The following is an 18,188-nucleotide window of genomic DNA, read 5'->3' as shown; positions in this document are numbered from 1 at the left end:
GAGAAAATAGCATTTCAGATAGCCTTGTGACGTGAATAGATGCCATTCTAGCCTACCTGTCTTTTTATCTGCATGTTTACCAAACCTCTAATTGCAAAAGGTGGCTTAAAACCACAAGAGTTGGAATAAACCAAAGTGAGTCAAATGAAAGCCTGATCTTTTCTCCTCAGTGATGCAGAACGTGTAGCGCTCCTGCTGCAGCCAGACCAGGCTGTTCTTCCTTTGTTTGCATTCAGTGTTTGTTCCTGAAGAGAAGGGGCCATTGGCCAGAAACAGTGTGTGTTTGGGCAGCTGTTGCTAGTGTAGCAAGTGACAGTCAACCTCTCGCAGTGGATTGGTCTCCAGAAGCACACTGCACACTTCCCCCTATGTGTTCTACACTGGTGCAGATGGATAAGGGCTATACCACCTGCTTTTTTTACTGAATGATGGGGAGCCCAATCCTGAGCTGCTCAGCGCACAGGGCTGCAGCTGCACCAAAAATGACTGCCTCTGGATCCAGTGTGCCCCAGGGAGCCAGCGCCACCTTTTTGGGAGAAAGGAACTTTCATCCCCTTCCCCCAGGTAAAGCGAGTAGCCCAGCAATGGGGGCTACTCAATTCTACGATGACCTGAGCGTTGGCCTCTGTGTCGGGTGAACACGGGTTGGGCGAACACGAGCCTTCCTTCTGCCCCACTCCTTCCCTCAGCACGCCTCCTCCCTGCCCTCTCTCCATCCTCCCTCTGCCTCCCTTCGCCTGGAATACCTCCTCCCCACCTCCCACACCCCCACCTACTTCTCTACTGCCCGGTGGTCCATGTGACAGCCGAGCAGCAGAGCTCTGGTGCCCCACTAACCCAGTGTCAGCCAGCACTGGGCTAGCACCGGCACTCTACCAGTGTGCACTGAATAGGATTGGGCTGAGTCGGCTCTAATTCCGGCCCATAGAAGCAGCCCTTTTGTTGATACCCCTGCTAATTGGATAAGAGGCACTTTTTCAAGTGGGTGCTCCTCTTTTTAGCAGGGGGAGAGTAACTGGCCCACCTCACCCCAGCAGTGTCTTTTCTAGTGGCTGTCTGCTGGTGTTCTTTTTGCATCTTTTTAGATTATGAGCCCTTTTGGGACACGGAGCCATTAGTTGTTTGATTTTTCTCTGTAAACCGCTTTGTGAACTTTTAGTTGAAAAGCGGTATATAAATACTGTTAATAATAATAATAATACATGGTGTCTCCTGGTCCTTGGCAGTCTACAGCATCACCAGTGGTAACCATTTATTTATTGGTTCACTTTGTTATGTACCGTAGATACTCACTTATAGTAGTGAAATTTTTGCCAAGTAATCAAGCTTCAAGTATCACTTTGCCTTAGCCTTTCAACTCTGAACAGTTTCTTTCTCAGCTGAGCTGTTGCTCAGCTCAGGCAGGCTATAGTTACTTTCCAGTGACATTCCAGCCAAAGTTAACCTTTTATTCTCCCTCCTTCTGCTGCAGCCCAGTTCTGCTTGGCAAACGCTTGCAAAGCAGGTCTGTTTTTGGAAACACCAGGATGGGGCCCTCCTTCTCAGGCTACAATTCAGTGCACCATTACTTAAGAATAACACCCATGGAAAGCAGTGGGTCTACTTCTGAGTAAAAAGGGTTGCAAATATCTCATCTCTCTGCTGTGAATTGAATTGCACACTCTCAGTTATGTGTTATGGGTTGTATGTTGTATGTAGAGCTTCTGGCTTAACACAGCAGACACCTTAAAAGTGGATTTGATTCATGGATCTCCTGCAGTGGTTCCCAACCTTTTTCATTTGCATATCCCTTGGCAGGCAGCCCATTTCCATAAATTGTACCCTTCATATTAGCAAAATGTTTGTAATTAATAATACAAGCCCTCATCTCCTCCATATGAAAGCCCAGACTTCATGTATTTATCACATATTTTCTCTTTTCATCTGTTTGAAGAACAGAAGACTCTGTCTTTGAACTGTTTTGCACCAGAAGTGTGCTGAGAAATTCTGGGTGATTGATCACTTTTCATATTATGTTTCAGCCTTTTTACTGTGATGGTTTTCAATCACTGGTTCATAGATGAATTGATAACCAAAACCTAGCTATTGGTGGGGCTTTCACAGCCAACTAGCTACCTCCCTTCCTGCCTTGCAAGGCATTCGGGAGCACAGCCTGCCTTTTTCTGCCATTATTTCATTCTTTTTCAATTACCCCTAAAGGTCCTTTTGAGTGTCCCTGGGAGTAAGTGAATCCCAGGTTGGGAACCACTGTTTTACTGGTATGTAGTTTACAGTGCACTTACTCTGATAGTGTTTACAAAAAGGTGGTGAAGACCAGAATTTAAAAAAGAATAAAAATGAATCTTATGATCTTTTACTATGTTTTTAATAAATTAGAGACTACAGTTCTTAGGTAACAATGAGTGGTAGGTTATTTTTCAGGATCTGGCCTCAGGTAAAATCAGACAAAACTATAGTCAGACACCCCCCTAAGTTTAATCCCTGACTTATCCGAGGGTCACAGAAAATTCCATGATTGTTGGCTCAAGGCCTGCCCTCGACTTATCTGTGGGGTCGACTTATGGGCGAGTGTCGCCGGTGAATCGCTTTGGGGGTGCATTTTGTTGAAAAGCAGTCTATAAAAATTCTCCATTATAATAGTAATAATTCTTGCGATTGGGCAAAGGGAGGGCCTATAGTCAGGGGCAGAGCAGGCTTTCTGTACATAGAAGCTCCCTGGTTCAGTCCCTGGCATCTCAGAGAGCAGGCCTGGGAAAAACCCTTCAGGGCTAAGATTTTGGAGTGACCAAAAAATGACAGTAAGCAGCTCATGGTGGGTGGGTGGGCGGACCTTTCCAGTGGTGAAAAACTTGTGCATGGAACCCGCCAAGCTAAGCCTATGCTCCTCAGTCTTCCAGGTCGCATCTGTGTCGTGCTGCCAGGTGGCAAGAATCCTGTGCCAGCCCTAGGCACTCATCATAATGTCCCAGGGCATCGCAACACACACTTGGGAATCCCTGATTTAAAGTACAACAAATAAAAGACATTACATGGAAGCATATGTTTCTACTGAAAATTGGATGCTAGATTGGATGGGAACCGCCCCCCCCCCCCCAATGCGGGGCTCATCTTATCCCCATGCTGGGCTCATCTTATGCTCAAATCAGCCTCTTAAGTTTAAAAAATAGATAACATTAAAAATGGTGAGTGGAATTTATTTGTTATGTTTGCAGTTCACTGTTCCTTTTTGAACATTTATACAGGGCTTCCACCTAGACCCCATTCAGGCACTGGATCCAAATGTAAGGGGGGGCACACCAGATGCAAGGGAGGGCACCAGGATGCAGGTCTCTTGTGTCTTATGTGCTCCCAAAGGCATCTGGTGGGCCACTGTGAGATACAGGAAGCTGAACTAGATGAGTCTTTGGCCTGATCCAGCCATGCTGTTCTTATGTTCTTACCTGCTTAGTTTCAGTGAGGATGCAGCTGTAGGGTTCCCCCAACCTCTTGTGTATCACTGGCACCATCCACGATGTTGCCTAATGTTACCAGAAGTGCTTTTTTAACATGTGTAACACATGTGGGGAAAACTGATTCATGTGCAGAGACGTGTAGTGTGCAGTAGCACCGCCATGCAGATCAGTGGGGAAAGATCAAGGGAGGTGAGGGCGAAACATGTCACAAAAGCAAATTTATTGCTGGAATAGTTAACAAACATGGAGAAGGGAAATCAGACATGAAACAGTTCTAGCTAAGCTTTTCCCTCGCTTACAAATAGTTAGAGCAGTAACTATTTCTGACCATTCATTGGCTAACAGACCCTAAGCGTTAAGAAAGTGGGGGGGGGAGGGGGTTTTGGGTGTAGGAAAGGAAGGACAAGAAAGGAGGGTAAGTGGAAATGGGAGAAGGGTGCTTGCAGTTTGGACCACAGTGAAAGGTCATAGCTGGAGAGTGGCTCTCTCTAGGACTACAGGCAAGCAGTGAACCTAAAGACAGAGCCAGAAATTGAATCCATTTCAATTTCAAATGAATCCAAAAAGTAGAGCTATGAAGCAAGCCCTAGAATCCAAGTGGTAGCCTTAATCAGGTGGTGAAAGCAGGTCAAGGGCAAGAAAGGCAGGGTTCCTTTCCTGCAGTGAAGGGTGTGTCGTGTTGAGAAGCAGTCCGCAAAGGTTTGCTCTCCAGCCTGCACCGGTTCAGTGGTTGCATTCAGGGAGTTAGAGGGAGAGAGTGGGAAAGAAAGGGGGAAGGGGGGTCATCGAGACTTGAAGGGCAGCTAGAATGGGGGTGGCTTATTACTGCACCACCAGGCTAGCAAACCGTAGCCCAGCAGCAGGGCAGGATGACGGTCAAAGGGTCCAGGAAGAACAAATAACTGGAGGGGTCTGAGCTTTCTCTGCAACGAGGAGCTGCAGCCACTCTTACTTTTTTAGAAATGTGAGTTGTAATGTGGGGGCTCTAAAAATGCTACGCAATTCCCTGCTTGTTTCTGATGGTGCATTTTGCAATCACAGTTAAGGAAAACCCCAGAGCACGTGCCACACTTGAGTGCCTCCCTGGTGTACATTGAGAGAGATATGTCTCATGAAGCTCCTGCTGGTACAGGCAGGAAGGGCAGCACCTTGTTCCTTTTGTCCATTCAAATTCTCCCACAGCTATTAGTTGCTTATGAGTCACTGACTAGCTAACCAGCTTCTCCGGTTACTTGCATACTTTCAATCAATTTTTACTAAGAAAGCAAATAGCAGAGAAGCAGATAAAGATTTATGTCTCGGGGGGGGGGAGTGGGCACCTCACATGCTTCCCTTGAACTTTCCTCGCCAAAGTAGCACCTTGTTGCTGTCGTCATCTTCATCTATGAGTTCTTTGACAGGAGCCTGTTAAATATTTTCCCAGGATTGGTTTGGCTTTCAGTGACCTTGTGGTTAGAATATAAGAACATAAGAACAGCCCCACTGGATCAGGCCATAGGCCCATCTAGTCCAGCTTCCTGTATCTCACAGCGGCCCACCAAATGCCCCAGGGAGCACACCAGATAACAAGAGACCTCATCCTGGTGCCCTCCCTTGCATCTGGCATAGCCCATTTCTAAAATCAGGAGGTTGCGCATACACATCACGGCCTGTAACCCGTAATGGATTTTTCCTCCAGAAACTTGTCCAATCCCCTTTTAAAGGCCTCCAGGCCAGATGCCATCACCACATCCTGTGGCAAGGAGTTCCACAGACCGACCACACGCTGAGTAAAGAAATATTTTCTTTTGGCTGTCCTAACTCTCCCAACACTCAATTTTAGTGGATGTCCCCTGGTTCTGGTGTTATGTGAGAGTGTAAAGAGCATCTCCCTATCCACTCTGTCCATCCCCTGCATAAATTTGTATGTCTCAATCATGTCCCCCCTCAAGCGTCTCTTTTCTAGGCTGAAGAGGCCCAAACGCCGTAGCCTTTCCTCATAAGGAAGGTGCCCCAGCCCCGTAATCATCTTAGTTGCCCTCTTTTGCACCTTTTCCATTTCCACTATATCCTTTTTGAGATGCGGCGACCAGAACTGGACACAATACTCCAGGTGTAGCCTTACCATCGATTTGTACAACGGCATTATAATACTAGCCGTTTTGTTCTCAATACCTTTTCTAATGATCCCAAGCATAGAATTGGCCTTCTTCACTGCTGCCGCACATTGGGTCGACACTTTCATTGACTTGTCCACCACCACCCCAAGATCTCTCTCCTGATCTGTCACAGACAGCTCAGAACCCATTAGCCTATATGTGAAGTTTTGATTTTTTGCCCCAATGTGCATGACTTTACACTTACTTCCATTGAAACGCAACTGCCATTTTGCTGCCCATTCTGCCAGTCTGGAGAGATCCTTCTGGAGCTCCTCACAATCACTTCTGGTCTTCACCACTCGGAACAGTTTGGTGTTGTCTGCAAACTTTGCCATCTCACTGCTCAACCCTGTCTCCAGGTCATTTATGAAGAGGTTGAAAAGCACCGGTCCCAGGACAGATCCTTGGGGCACACCGCTTTTCACTTCTCTCCATTGTGAAAATTGCCCATTGACACCCACTCTCTGTTTCCTGGTCTTCAACCAGGTCTCAATCCAGGAGAGGACCTGTCTTCTAATTCCCTGACTGTGGAATTTTCTCAGTAGGCTTTGGTGAGGGACCATGTCAAACACCTTCTGAAAGTCCAGATAGATAATGTCCATGGGTTCTCCCGCATCCACATGCCTGTTGACCTTTTCAAAGAATTCTAAAAGTTTTGTGAGGCAAGGTTTACCCTTACGGAAGCCAGGCTGATTCTCCCTCAGCAAGGCCTGTTCGTCTATGTCAGGGGTGTTCAAAGTTTTTGGCAGGAGGGCCACATCATCTCTCTGACACTGTGTTGGGGGCCAGGGGCAAAAAAGAATTAATTTACATTTAAAATTTGAATAAATTTACATAAGTTTACATAAATGTATATATTAAAAATGAACTTATATTAATGAATGAAGGTCTTGCAATAGCTCAAGGCCTATAAAAGGCCTTGCACAAAGCAAGGCAGGCCTTTCCTTTGCTGCTGCTACAGTATCACAAACATGAAACAACAAGCAGCTCACAGCTCATCTCACAGCTCACGCGTGAGGTCAAACAGTTGCCCTCACACTGAGTGCATCGGGCCAGTGTGGGCTCCAACAAATCTCCAGAGGGCCAGAGGCTTATTGGAGACTGGGGGCTCCCTGTGTGCCACACTGAGAGACCTCGAGGGCTGCAAGCAGCCCCAGGGCCGGAATTTGGGCACCCCTGATCTATGTGTTTTGAGATCCTATCTTTGATGAGGCATTCCACCATCTTACCCGGTATAGATGTTAGGCTGACCGGCCTATAGTTTCCCGGGTCCCCCCCTTTCCCTTTTTAAAGATAGGCGTGACATTTGCTATCCTCCAATCCTCTGGCACTGCGGCCATTTTGAGGGACAAGTTGCATATCTTAGTCAAGAGATCAGCAACTTCATTCTTCAATTCCTTAATAACTCTTGGGTGGATGCCATCAGGGCCCGGTGACTTATTGATCTTTAATTTATCAATGAGGTCTGAAACATCTCTTTTAACCTCTATCTGACTTAATTCCTTGGTCAGGAGGACCACTTGATCAGGAGGACTTACTTGGTTAGTTAATCTCAATATCTTTCAGAGTGATATGCTATAATAGCCTATGAAGTATGTCGTTATGGGATGTGATGTGATGTGAAGTCCTCGTTGCTAAGCCTAAATTTGTTTTGCTTGGAAGTTTGGTCCATTGAACATAGTATGTCAAACAGGAACAAGTCCTTGCTCAGAGGCAGAACATATCCTGATGTTGATTTCTGGCACCTTCAGTGGAAGAATCTTAGGCAACAGAGGACTTCCGCTTGAGGTCCTGGTGAGCTACTACTAGTCAGAACAGACAGTGCTGGTCTAGATTTGTTGATTGTTTGAAACTCTCTGCCTTCATTCAGGTAACTAAATGCCTCTGCCTTCATTCAGATAACTAAATTACGAAGGCAGATTACAGCAATCATGGAAGCAATGTCAGTAATAGTTAAAACAGGATAACACCATTACCAGGGGAGAAGCAGTAAAACAAGGACAAATTGTGGTCATGCAGGGCACTGCAACTGAAAAGACTGTCCTCCTGGACACTACCTGCTTATCTTCAAAAGATGGAGGGATACAGAGGAGGGTTTCTGATGAAGTTTGCTGCGTTCAGATCAGCTCACGAGGAAGGCCAGTGGCTTGAGATCCTTGGCTCATCTTTTTTCTAAAGGCTAAACAGGAGGTCAGTGAATGAACCTCCCAACATCTCTTTCAAACTTAAAAGCAGTCATTGGAATTGACTTGACTTGAATTGAATGGAATTGAATTGGAGCAGAACCATGGTCAAGATGGGGAGGGCTTGCCCCTTTCTCACCTCACTGTCTTGCTGATAGAAATTCTGCATTAGCTTCTCTGGGCAAAAAAGACAGACAGGTGCCCTTATTTTACTTCTCCTTATTCTCTAGCTATTAAAAAGTCACCTAGCAGAGTTTTCCTGAAAGGTGCCAAGGTCTTCTACATCTCGACTCACAAGAACATGTAGTGGTCCATTGTGACCAATTGTCTAGATTGCAGATAAAGTTACTTGTATCAGCCACAATCTGAACTCAGTGTTGGCAATTCCTATTGAAGCATCCTCTGCATCTGTTTGTCCCCATGTGTGCTCTCCCCCAACAACAACAACAACTTCTACTTCTACTTCTACTTCTACTTTATTTTTACCCCCCCTTTCTCCCCGAAGGGACTCAAGGCGGCTTACAACAGGTTAAAAACAGATTAAACAACGTAATTAAAAAACAGATTAACAACATAATTTAAAACAGATAAAAGCATATTAACACATATCATAAAAACAGTAGTCAGATAACAAGAAGTAAAAAGGTAAAAAGAGCATAGAGCAGCAGCAAGTCATAAAAGAATCAGGCCTGTAAAAAATTAAAAGATGTTGAAAAGATGTTAAAAAGGCTGAGAACTCAGAAGGCTTGTTTAAACAGAAGGGTCTTCAGGCCTCACCGAAAAGTCTCAAGAGAGGGAGCTATTCTTAAGTCAAGGGGAAGGGAATTCCATAGCGTTGGTGCCACTACTGAGAAGGCCCTATTTCTAGCCGCCACCCCACGTACCTCCCTAGGCGGCGGCACTTGTAAAAAGGCCTTCTCTGATGACAAGCTGGATTGTACGGGAGTAGGCGATCTGGCCAAGATACCCTGGCCCAGAGCAGTATAGGGCTTTAAAGGTCAAAACCAGCACCTTGAATTGGGCCCAGAAATGAATGGGCAGCCAATGTAGCTGCTGGAGAAGCGGACTGACAGAGTCAAACCACCTACCTCCAGTAACCACACGGGCCGCTGCATTCTGCACTAGTTGCAGTTTCTGAACTGTCTTCAAGGGCAACCCCACATAGAGCATGTTACAATAATCTAACTTCAATGTCACCGTGGCATGGATCACCGTGCCTTTCTTGGTCCTCAGATTTCTCCTCGGACTTTATTCAAGCCAGTTTACATAGGCAGGCAAATTAAATCCCTGTAGGGATTTTTACAATTTGAAAGAAGGTTTCTATCTTTCAAGAAACCACAACATTCAGGTGTTTCTTTCTTGATCTGGTCGCACATTCTGGCCTCCATCCTCCCACACTCGGAGCAGATGGAATAGCTCGGCTCAGCCTGTCAGCTGCTTCAGGGTCGCACGGTGCCGGTGGCCTTGAACTGGCAACCTTCAGATGTTATCTTCAGGCAAATGGAGGCTCAACCCTCTAGACCAGACCTCCTGCCCCAACACGATACTCTTGGTAGTTCTACAAAACTTTAATGGGAGGCTTCTCTTCCAGGTCGTGCCAGGTCCATGACCCACTCTATTGGCCTCCATGGGCTTTGGAGTGACCAGCAGAAGCAAGCAGCAGCTATATCTGGTTTGACTGGAAGTAGCTTCCAGTTGCTTCTGTGGGCCATTCTGAGGCCCTTGGAAGCCAATAGAATGGATGCCGGGCCCGGCGCAACCTGGATGAGGCATCTGGGGACTCCCATTAAGAATTTGCAGGGTTACCAGGAGCATTGCCAGTCAGAATGCCAGATGCAAGGGAGGGCACCAGGATGCAGGTCTCTTGTCATCTGGTGTGCTCCCTGGGGCATCTGGTGGGCCGCTGTGAGATACAGGAAGCTGGACTAGATGGGCCTGTAGCCTGATCCAGTGGGGCTGTTCTTATTGTGTCGTGATTTATAATGGAGGGTGAGATGGGTCCTTGCACTGAAAAATTTAGATTTAGAAATATTTAAAACTGCTTTAGATAAATAGGGAAGATGCAAAGAGGTGGTTTTGATGGAAGAAGCTTTGTTAGGAGGGAGGCTTGGAAACCCCCTTGTTGTTCCCACTTCAGATCCAATTCCACTGCCCTGCTACCTTGCATTTTTGAAAAGAGGATTGGGAGGACTTGTTGAGGATCTCCTACATCATCTCAGCCAGTTAGCCTCTACTCCCAGCATCTGTTGCTGGCATTACCAGTTAACAGGTCTGTTGACCAACAGGCTGGGAAGGACCTTTGCTTGAGATCTAAGAAGTGGCTGATGGGACTGGATGAGGTGAATGCCTCTCACAGTGAAAGGCAAGCTGTGGGAAGGGCAGGCCTCATAAACAGAGCCCCTGGGAACTCAGGCATGCAAAGTATGCTGCATTGCAGGTGCCTCAAACACCCACATACTGGAGAGGGGTGTGTCTTTGTGGTGGGGTTAGGGTCTACTTCACGTCAACCAGAAGTGTAATGTGAGTAGCTTGTTTTTGGCCTGTGTTTATGCTGTGCACTCCAGACAGAATTAATAATGCCAGCAGGAGGCTCATAATCAAGCTTGCCTTGGTGTGCTGCTGCATATTTTGACCAACAGAGGGGGTCTCCTATTACAAATGTTGCCCCCTCCCCAGGCAATCCAGTCAAACTGTTTCACTGAAGGAAGTGTTAAATGGCCCCACTGGTTGCCTGTGGCCCTCTGAATTCCTTTCTCACAATGGGGATTGCCATTCCAAGAGCTATTGTCATTTCTGGCAGGCAAGATCTTTTGACAAGATAGGGAGAGGTTGCACAAGGAAGCCAGAGAGTGTCAAATGGGGCGGCCACAAGGCTGTTCAAACAGGCTTTGAGTCACCTGCTGAGTGCAGCCCTGCCAGCAGTGGTGAGTATTTGCACAACCAAAACGCAAACAATGGGAGCAATTAAGGAAATGGAGAAGCCCAGGTTGTGAACTTGCTGCTGCTGCATCTCCATGGCAGGAGACTGGGCAGCCCTGGAACCTCTGCTGACTTGCCCACATTCCTTTCAGGAGCAGAGATAAAACATTCTTGCCAGTCACAATGACTTCCTTTGATGGAAATGGGCAGGGGGTGGGGGGAACACTGGAGACCCTTTTAAAGTCCCATTTTAATTACTTATCTGCAAATAGGACCCCTTAGGAATCTCTTGGGCTTGTTCTCTTCTGAGAGTTACATTGCACTCTGGCTGTGGGACCACACTGTGGATATTAAGAGCACCCCCCAGCAATCCCATCAGTCTGCCATGTGTGAGGGCCTGCCCCCACTCAGAGGGACAAAGCTTTACCTGCTTCCCAGGGCTGGGTCACAGCATGGAATGCAGTTTCTGGGAGCCCCAGGCTGCCCCGCAGGGACAACAGCCCTTATGATAGCACCCACCCTGCACCTTCCGGGCAAACTGTTGTTTGTTCAGTTGTATAGCATGTGCATGGCAGGTAGTACCTGAGGACAGGTTCCTGCCACAAGGAGCATACAATTTAAAATGCAAAAGAGGGGAGACAGAGGAGGAGAAGGGGGGAGAATGTGCAATTATTACAATCACACAGACTGAGCCTTGGTTAAGCAGGGAAATCACTTACTGTACCTACCCAGGGTAGGGGACTCAGGAGTTGTGCCAAAGACTTTCTGGAAAAGAGGGTTTTGAGGAGGGGCCTGAAATGTGAACAAATGGTTTGCATAAAGTTCCTTGTCCACCTGTTGCTTGTTTAATGGATCTATTTCAATGTTTTGGGATTTGGCTGCTCTAAACCAAACAAAGTCTAACAAATCCATCTGTGCTCATTGGTTGGTTTGTGAAACATGTTGCAGTTATAGAGTGATAGATCTTTTGTTCCAGAATTCCAGGCTCCTTGCTTTGTCTTCTTTGTGTCTGTGTTGTCTCATAGTGCTCAGCTAACTTCAGCAGTACAAGAAGTTCCTCCTCCATCTTCCTTCTGGACCATAGGCAGTGAATTTATCCTAACAGTTTGTGAACACAACTTGTCTTCACACACAAGAGGGTCAAAAAGGGTCACACACATCCTGGTCAAAAAGGGCAACTACTAAGAGCACTTGAACCCTCCCCACCACCAGAAGCCCTTCTTCTGGTCACAAAGGCTCATTCATTCCCTGCTTTCAATCCTGTTTTCTGTCTTGCAGCGAGTTCCTTTCTGGCTTCACCAGCAAACCGAAGCTCCCCAGTTCTCCAGAAATCCAGAGCATCAGGCCTGGAAGGGGAAAGATCCCAGCCATCGCACCCCAGTTCTCCCAGTCTGGACCCCAGCAGACAAGTCGCCCCGGTTCTTCTGGATCAGCCCCAAGAAGCAGGCAGAGTACGAGCAGCTGGCAGCTGTGGTGGCCTGGTTAGCAGGCTGCTCTGTGGAGTGTGGTTCTAGTCCTTCTCGTTTTCTGTCAGGGAGATTAGTCACAATGGCCAGGAAGCCCCCAGCATCAGGGGTGGAGGCCTGGCTGCTGGAGGAGGAGCAGCAGGGAAAGGCTGTGGCCTTCGCGCTCTGCTTGTGGGCCTTCCAGAGATGGCTGTTTGGCCATTGTGCGGAACTTGGTGGGTGTTGGGTCTGATCCAGCAGGGCACTTCCTATGTTCCGAAGAGCGAAAGTGTCTTTGAATCGTGCTTTGGGATGGTTCAAACACGTATGTGGGTTCCGTTATCTTTTGATGGTTGATAGCTGAATGTGTGACTGGGTCCATGAGAAGGAATTGTGCCTGAGGTGGATTGCTGAGGATCAATAGGACTGCTTTGTTTGCAGTGTCCAGTCTGTGGTGGCTCCTTCACATGTGTGCGCTGCAGGGCCTCAGTGACTGTTCTTGCTGTAGGCAGGAGCGCAAAAATGGGAAACTGTGTTAAGTGATTTTCTCAAGTCTCTCCTGTAAATGAGTGGAATGGCTGGAATTCGGCACAAAGAGGAGATATACAGGCAACAGCTGAGTGGTTTTTGTTTTGGCACTGGGCAGCCAACCCAGGGAGTGTTCCCGTTGCCTCTCCTTTGTTTTCTCCTGAAGCGTCCACATACTGTTTCCTGCGATATGAGCTCTGTCCAACTTGGATCACGAGGCCGTTAGAACCAGAGTTCTTCCATGCTTCCTGTCTCACTCCTGTCACTGGCAGCTTGTCACACTGCAAAGGAAGTATGGTTGGAAAAGCAAAAAGTGCACACAGCAGGAAGCTGCCCCTGGGGCCCAAGCCCTTGGCCTGACAGGAAAAGTGGAGCTGGGCTTCTGGAGGCATTCATGGAATAGAATATAAAGGCTCCCCTATGATGCAGTTTTGATGATGGTTCCCGACCTAGGGTATGTGTACCCCCAGGGATACTTACCAGGATCTTTAGGGGTACTTGAAAAAGAATTGAGTAATGATGGAAAAAGGCTGGTCTGCATTACAATGTCTTGCAGGGCTGGCATTAGAATGCCTTGTGGGGATAATATGAGGGGTACAATATATGGAAATGGGCTGCCAGGGGATATGCAAGTGAAAAAATGTTGGGCACACTGATCTGTGGCCCTCTCATGTATGTAGGGCAGGAGGTCTGGTCTAGAGGGTAGAGCCTCCGTTAGCCCGGAGATAACATCAGAAGGTCGCCAGTTCGAGGACACCGGCAGCTCCCTGCACAGCTGAGAATGGCGAGACCTTGAAGCAGATGACAAGCCCAGCTGAGTGATTCCACCTGCTCTTGGTGTGAGCTGCTTGTCACCCTGCTTGGAGAACTGGAGGCCAGAAGTAAGACCAAAACCAGGAAGATCCATTCGGAAATGTTGTTGGTTCATGAAAGAGAGAACCTCCATGATTGTAAAAATCCCCTGGAGGGATTTAGAAACGCCTGCCTATGTAAACCGCCTTGAATAAAGTCAGAGGAGTAAACCGATGACCAGAAAGGCGGTATATAAATACCTAGTTATTATTATTATTATTATATTTGGAAGGCACTCTTCTTTTCAGCTCTTGGCCCTTACATTAGACTGCCACAAATGAGCCCAGCCTTGACGAACATTCTAAGAACAGAAGAAGAGCCCTGCTGGATCCAGCTAAGGGCTGATCTAGTTCAGCTTCCTGTATCTCACAATGGTCTGTGCACTCACAGATAGAGGAATTCTGTGCAGCCACAGAACCAACTTCAGAAGCTTCCAGAGCACTGGCAAGCATTCTCCAGTGGGGGAAGCCTCGTCTATGCCTGTTGTGTGGACCTTGGAGATGGGAAGACTGCCCAGTCTCACCATTTGTTTTTGATGGCTTCCTTAGCAGTTTCTTTTTTCATTTCCTTCACTCAGTGAAAAAAAGAAAAATGGCTTTTTATCATTTTAGTTTAATCTTTAGTGTTAGTAGCTGTTAGCTTAGCCAAATAAATAAATTGTTTGCTTAGTATGTTAGTCCTGTCTTGCTTTGCTGTATGACAAGCAGGCTCACCTTTTTAAAGTGTTTCCGTTGTGGGGCTCCCCTGCTTTCCACCAGTGGCCGCAATTCTTGCGGAGAAAAGCCACCTTATTAACACATGCACCCACTGCCAATGGTGTAGCTAGAGGGGGTGCAAAGCACTAAGTTTTGCAGGGGCCTGAACACACCTTGCAAGTGGCCCCTCCCCCTCCTCTTCAGAGCCTTTCCAAGCAGTGGGAGCAAAACAGAGACGTCCTCCTTCTGGGAGCATTCCAGGGAGGCCTTCTGGGCAAACGCCTCCGTTGTGCTCCCACCGCCCAGAATGACTCCAAAGGAGGGGGAGGGGCTGCTTGCATGGGGCGTTCAGGCACCTGCAAAACGTAGTGCTTTGCACCCCCTCTAGTTACACCACTGCCCAAAGTTCTCACTACAGATAAGGAAAAGTGGAGAACTCTGCCTGGAGTCGACTCGCTCCCTGACCTGTGACTGGGCCTTCTTCACCATCACAGGCAGCAGCTTTCTTGAAGCTCACAATCAGTTCATTAATCCTTGTCAGGGAACTGTCAGGACTGAGGCCATGCCCATAAAGACCCCTTTAAAAAAAACACCCTGGGTGGGCTGCCAGTGCTGGGATCCCTCTAGAAAGAAGGCAAAACTCTGGTGTGGCATCACAGCCATGAGACTGAACAACCAAGAAGAAAGGCCTGACTCCCATGTCACTTCTTCTGTCAATATAGAGTGACTACAGCCCTTGTAGTAACTGCTCCATATCCTTTGGCACTGAGTACCGATGTCAGTCCTGTCTGGAGAAAGAGGGTCATTAAGGGCATGGCCCTCCCCGATCTTCTCCCACAGGGGTCTGACTCGTGTCGGTAGTAGACAGTGAAATTACAGCAGCCTGCAAGTATTTAGTAGAATACCTGGCTTCATCTGTACCTGTGACTGCAGCAGAGCTTTCTTTGTGTTGCTGTTCTAGTGCAATGTTTGTGAGCAGCCTGAAGAAGGCTCACCCTCCAGATAGAAACTGCCTCTCTTTGATGCTGCCTTGCTGACAGCTTCTCTCCCTCTGGTTCTCTTCTGCAGGCAGTCAGTCTTCCAGGAAGTGAAGACAGATCCTTTCCGCAGGAATCACCTGTCCGAGTGCCTGAGGACAGCCAGGACTCGCTTCCTGTAACAGGAATCCTCACAGTGCTGGCAGCCTGCGGAGCCAAGGAGAGGGTTATCAGTGTTGGGATCACAGGCATCCTTTACGCACCAAGACCGGACACTATCTGATGGGAAGCACTTTGCGGGAGGTGCTTGGCCAAGTTAAAGGAGCCTTTTGGAAATGAGAGCTGCCTCCTGCTGCGCTGCTTCTGTGCACAGATGCTGTACACCAGTGTTTCTCAAACTGTGGGCTGGGGCCCACTAGGTGGGTCATGAGTCAATTTCAGGTGGGTCCCCTTTCATTTCAATATTTTATTTTAGACTTGATGCTACTATGGTATGTGACTGCATCTGGGGATGTTACAGATCTGTACTTTTAACAGGCTACTATGAAGATGCTTTTAACAACAATAGTCAATGGGACTTACTTCTGGGTAAGTGTGGGTAGGATTGCAGCCCAGGGTTGTTAAAATTTTCCTGCTTGATGATGTCAGTTCTGGTCATGACATCACTTCCGGTGGGTCCTTACAGATTCTCATTCTAAAAAGTGTGTCCCAGTGCTAAACGTTTGAGAACCATTGCTGTACACAGCTGAGGAGCCTTATTTTCCTTCCCCCACAAGCACATACTGGAGTCGTTCCACAGACTGTTGATGTGATGTGATGGGACTGAGGTTACAGCAGGTTGCTGATTAAAGTGCTGTTTGCCCCTCTGTGTCTTGCAGGCAGCTCCCAGACCACATGACACACACCCCAGCCCCCTGCCTCCTCCCCTTTTCTCACTTTTTCAGTGCTATTGCCTCTGCCCCTTCCTTTGCTATCCTCTGCTGCTGCCCAGCCCCAGATTCACCCGATACTGCATCCTACTGCAGGGAACCAGCATTGGCAGCCACCACAAGTGGCAGACATATGAGCTAAGTAACCACTTCTCACTCCCAGAGGCAGATCAAGAATTGGGCTAATCTCCCCCACAATTTAGATGACAAGTACTTGCAAACGTACAAACTATTGGTCACATGCCTGTTCCTAAACGAACTGAGCTTCTTAAAGACCAACACATTAATTGGTGCAGAAACTTTCATAGACTAGACTTCACCCAGTTCATGAATTGTTATCTTCAACCTGCCAAAACGAACAGTAGTCCACAAAGTTTTCGTTATAATAAATCTGTTAGGCTTTAAAGGGTCACAAAGGCTCTTAGAGCCCAATCATATCCAACTTTCTAGCACTGATGCAGCTACAACACAGTCCCAAGGTAAGGGAACAAACATTCCCTTACCTTGGTGAGGTATCCATGAGTGCCCCACTCCCACAGGATGTAGTGCACACCCCATTGGCATCGCTGCAGCAGTGCTGGAATTGGACTCTTAGTTGTGTTGGCACCTACAGACTCACAGGGCTCCCTCACTGAAAGTGGTAAACCTGTTTCTGACATCTGATTTTAAACTAGATTTTAATCTGTTTGGCAGTGTTCCATTGTTTGAAGAGCACAGTGACATTGGTCAAGACAGATGGTCTTGGGACAGAGCCTGGTGTTTGCTGTGCCTCCCATGCTAAAAAGAAAGAAATTATGAAAAGGCTAAATTATGCAACAATTGAATCTGTATCAACAATCATCTTGGATCTCTCTCTCTCTCTCTCTCTCTCTCTCTCTCTCTCTCTCTCTCTCTCTCTCTCTGTGATTCTACAGATAGTTGATCTTTTGCTCTGTGAATTGCAATTGGAGTCTCACAGGAAAGAGAGGAGGGGGGAATTTATTATTATTATTAACAGTATTTATATACCGCTTTTCAACTAAAAGTTCACAAAGCGGTTTACAGAGAAAAAAATCAAATAACTAATGGCTTCCTGTCCAAAAAGGGCTCGCAATCTAAAAAGATGCAAAAGAACACCAGCAGACAGCCACTAGAAAAGACACTGCTGGGGTGAGGTGGGCCAGTTACTCTCCCCCTGCTAGAAAGAGGAGCACCCACTTGAAAGAGTGCCTCTTACCCAGTTAGCAGGGGTTCCCCCATCTTTATCATTCAGGATAGCCAAGAGCAATCAGAAAAGCAGCAATCCCCTTTGCCTGGGCAGCACTATGGAGGGGATGCTAAACTGATGAGGGCCCCTCCAACCCACTGCTGACAGACCTCAATGCTTCAAGGCACCCAGGCAAATGGGGATAAATTTCTCCATTTCCACATAATGCTTTCAGTAGCACCATCTTATATCTGCCTACTCAGAAGTCCCACTGTGTTCCATGAGGCTTTCTCCCAGGAATGGTGAGTCAGTGAAGAGGGTTTGCTGACAGCTAATCAAGATGTCCCTCCAGCACCTTGCAGAGATGATTTCATCTCTTTTTACATTCTTCTTACATAAACAAATATTTTTCAATGTGAAAGCTTTCTCTGCTTTTCTGAGTGTATAGAGGTGTCGGGTGGCAGCTTAGGTGACCATCCACTGCCTGCCTGCTCAGAAGCAGGTCCCAAGAAGTGGCCAAGGGTCAGCCCTCTGTGCAGCTTGGGGGGGGGGGGGAGAACCAGAAATCATGCTGCAATGCCAAGCCAATTAATCTCAAGAGACGTGCATGCTGCGCCTGGTGTACACTGGCATAGTCAATCCCAAAGCACACAAATCCAGCTGTCACTTTCAGGGCTAGGAAGCTTACTTTCCATGAAAGGGCAAGCTTTCATGGAAACTCATGGGGAAACTCCCATTCTCTTTGACTGGCAAGGGCTCCTAGGATATTCACCGACCCAGGAAGTCTACTGAAGAATGATTGGCAGGGCTGGAAGAGGGACTAGCACAGGGATCATTAGGAAGGGTATTGAGAACAGAACGGCTAGTATTATAATGCCGTTGTA

General features: G+C 47.4%; 1 protein-coding gene across 2 annotated transcripts in view; it reads left to right on the top strand.

The window, feature by feature from the left end:
* Positions 1–17,725, top strand: part of ARMC9 (armadillo repeat containing 9) — a 108,346-nt gene extending 90,621 nt beyond the window's left edge. For both annotated transcript variants that reach the window (XM_066621778.1, XM_066621779.1), the window contains exons 24-25: positions 11,971–12,143; positions 15,281–17,725. In XM_066621778.1, coding sequence (XP_066477875.1) covers positions 11,971–12,143; positions 15,281–15,303 — 196 coding nt within the window. In that variant the 3' untranslated portion in view covers positions 15,304–17,725. The remainder of the gene's footprint in view (positions 1–11,970; positions 12,144–15,280) is intronic.
* Positions 17,726–18,188: the final 463 nt, after the last annotated feature.

The sequence above is a fragment of the Tiliqua scincoides genome, chromosome 3, assembly GCF_035046505.1.
Source record: "Tiliqua scincoides isolate rTilSci1 chromosome 3, rTilSci1.hap2, whole genome shotgun sequence".
Taxonomy (NCBI): Eukaryota; Metazoa; Chordata; class Lepidosauria; order Squamata; family Scincidae; genus Tiliqua; species Tiliqua scincoides.
This window is presented reverse-complemented; position numbering and strand designations above follow the sequence as displayed.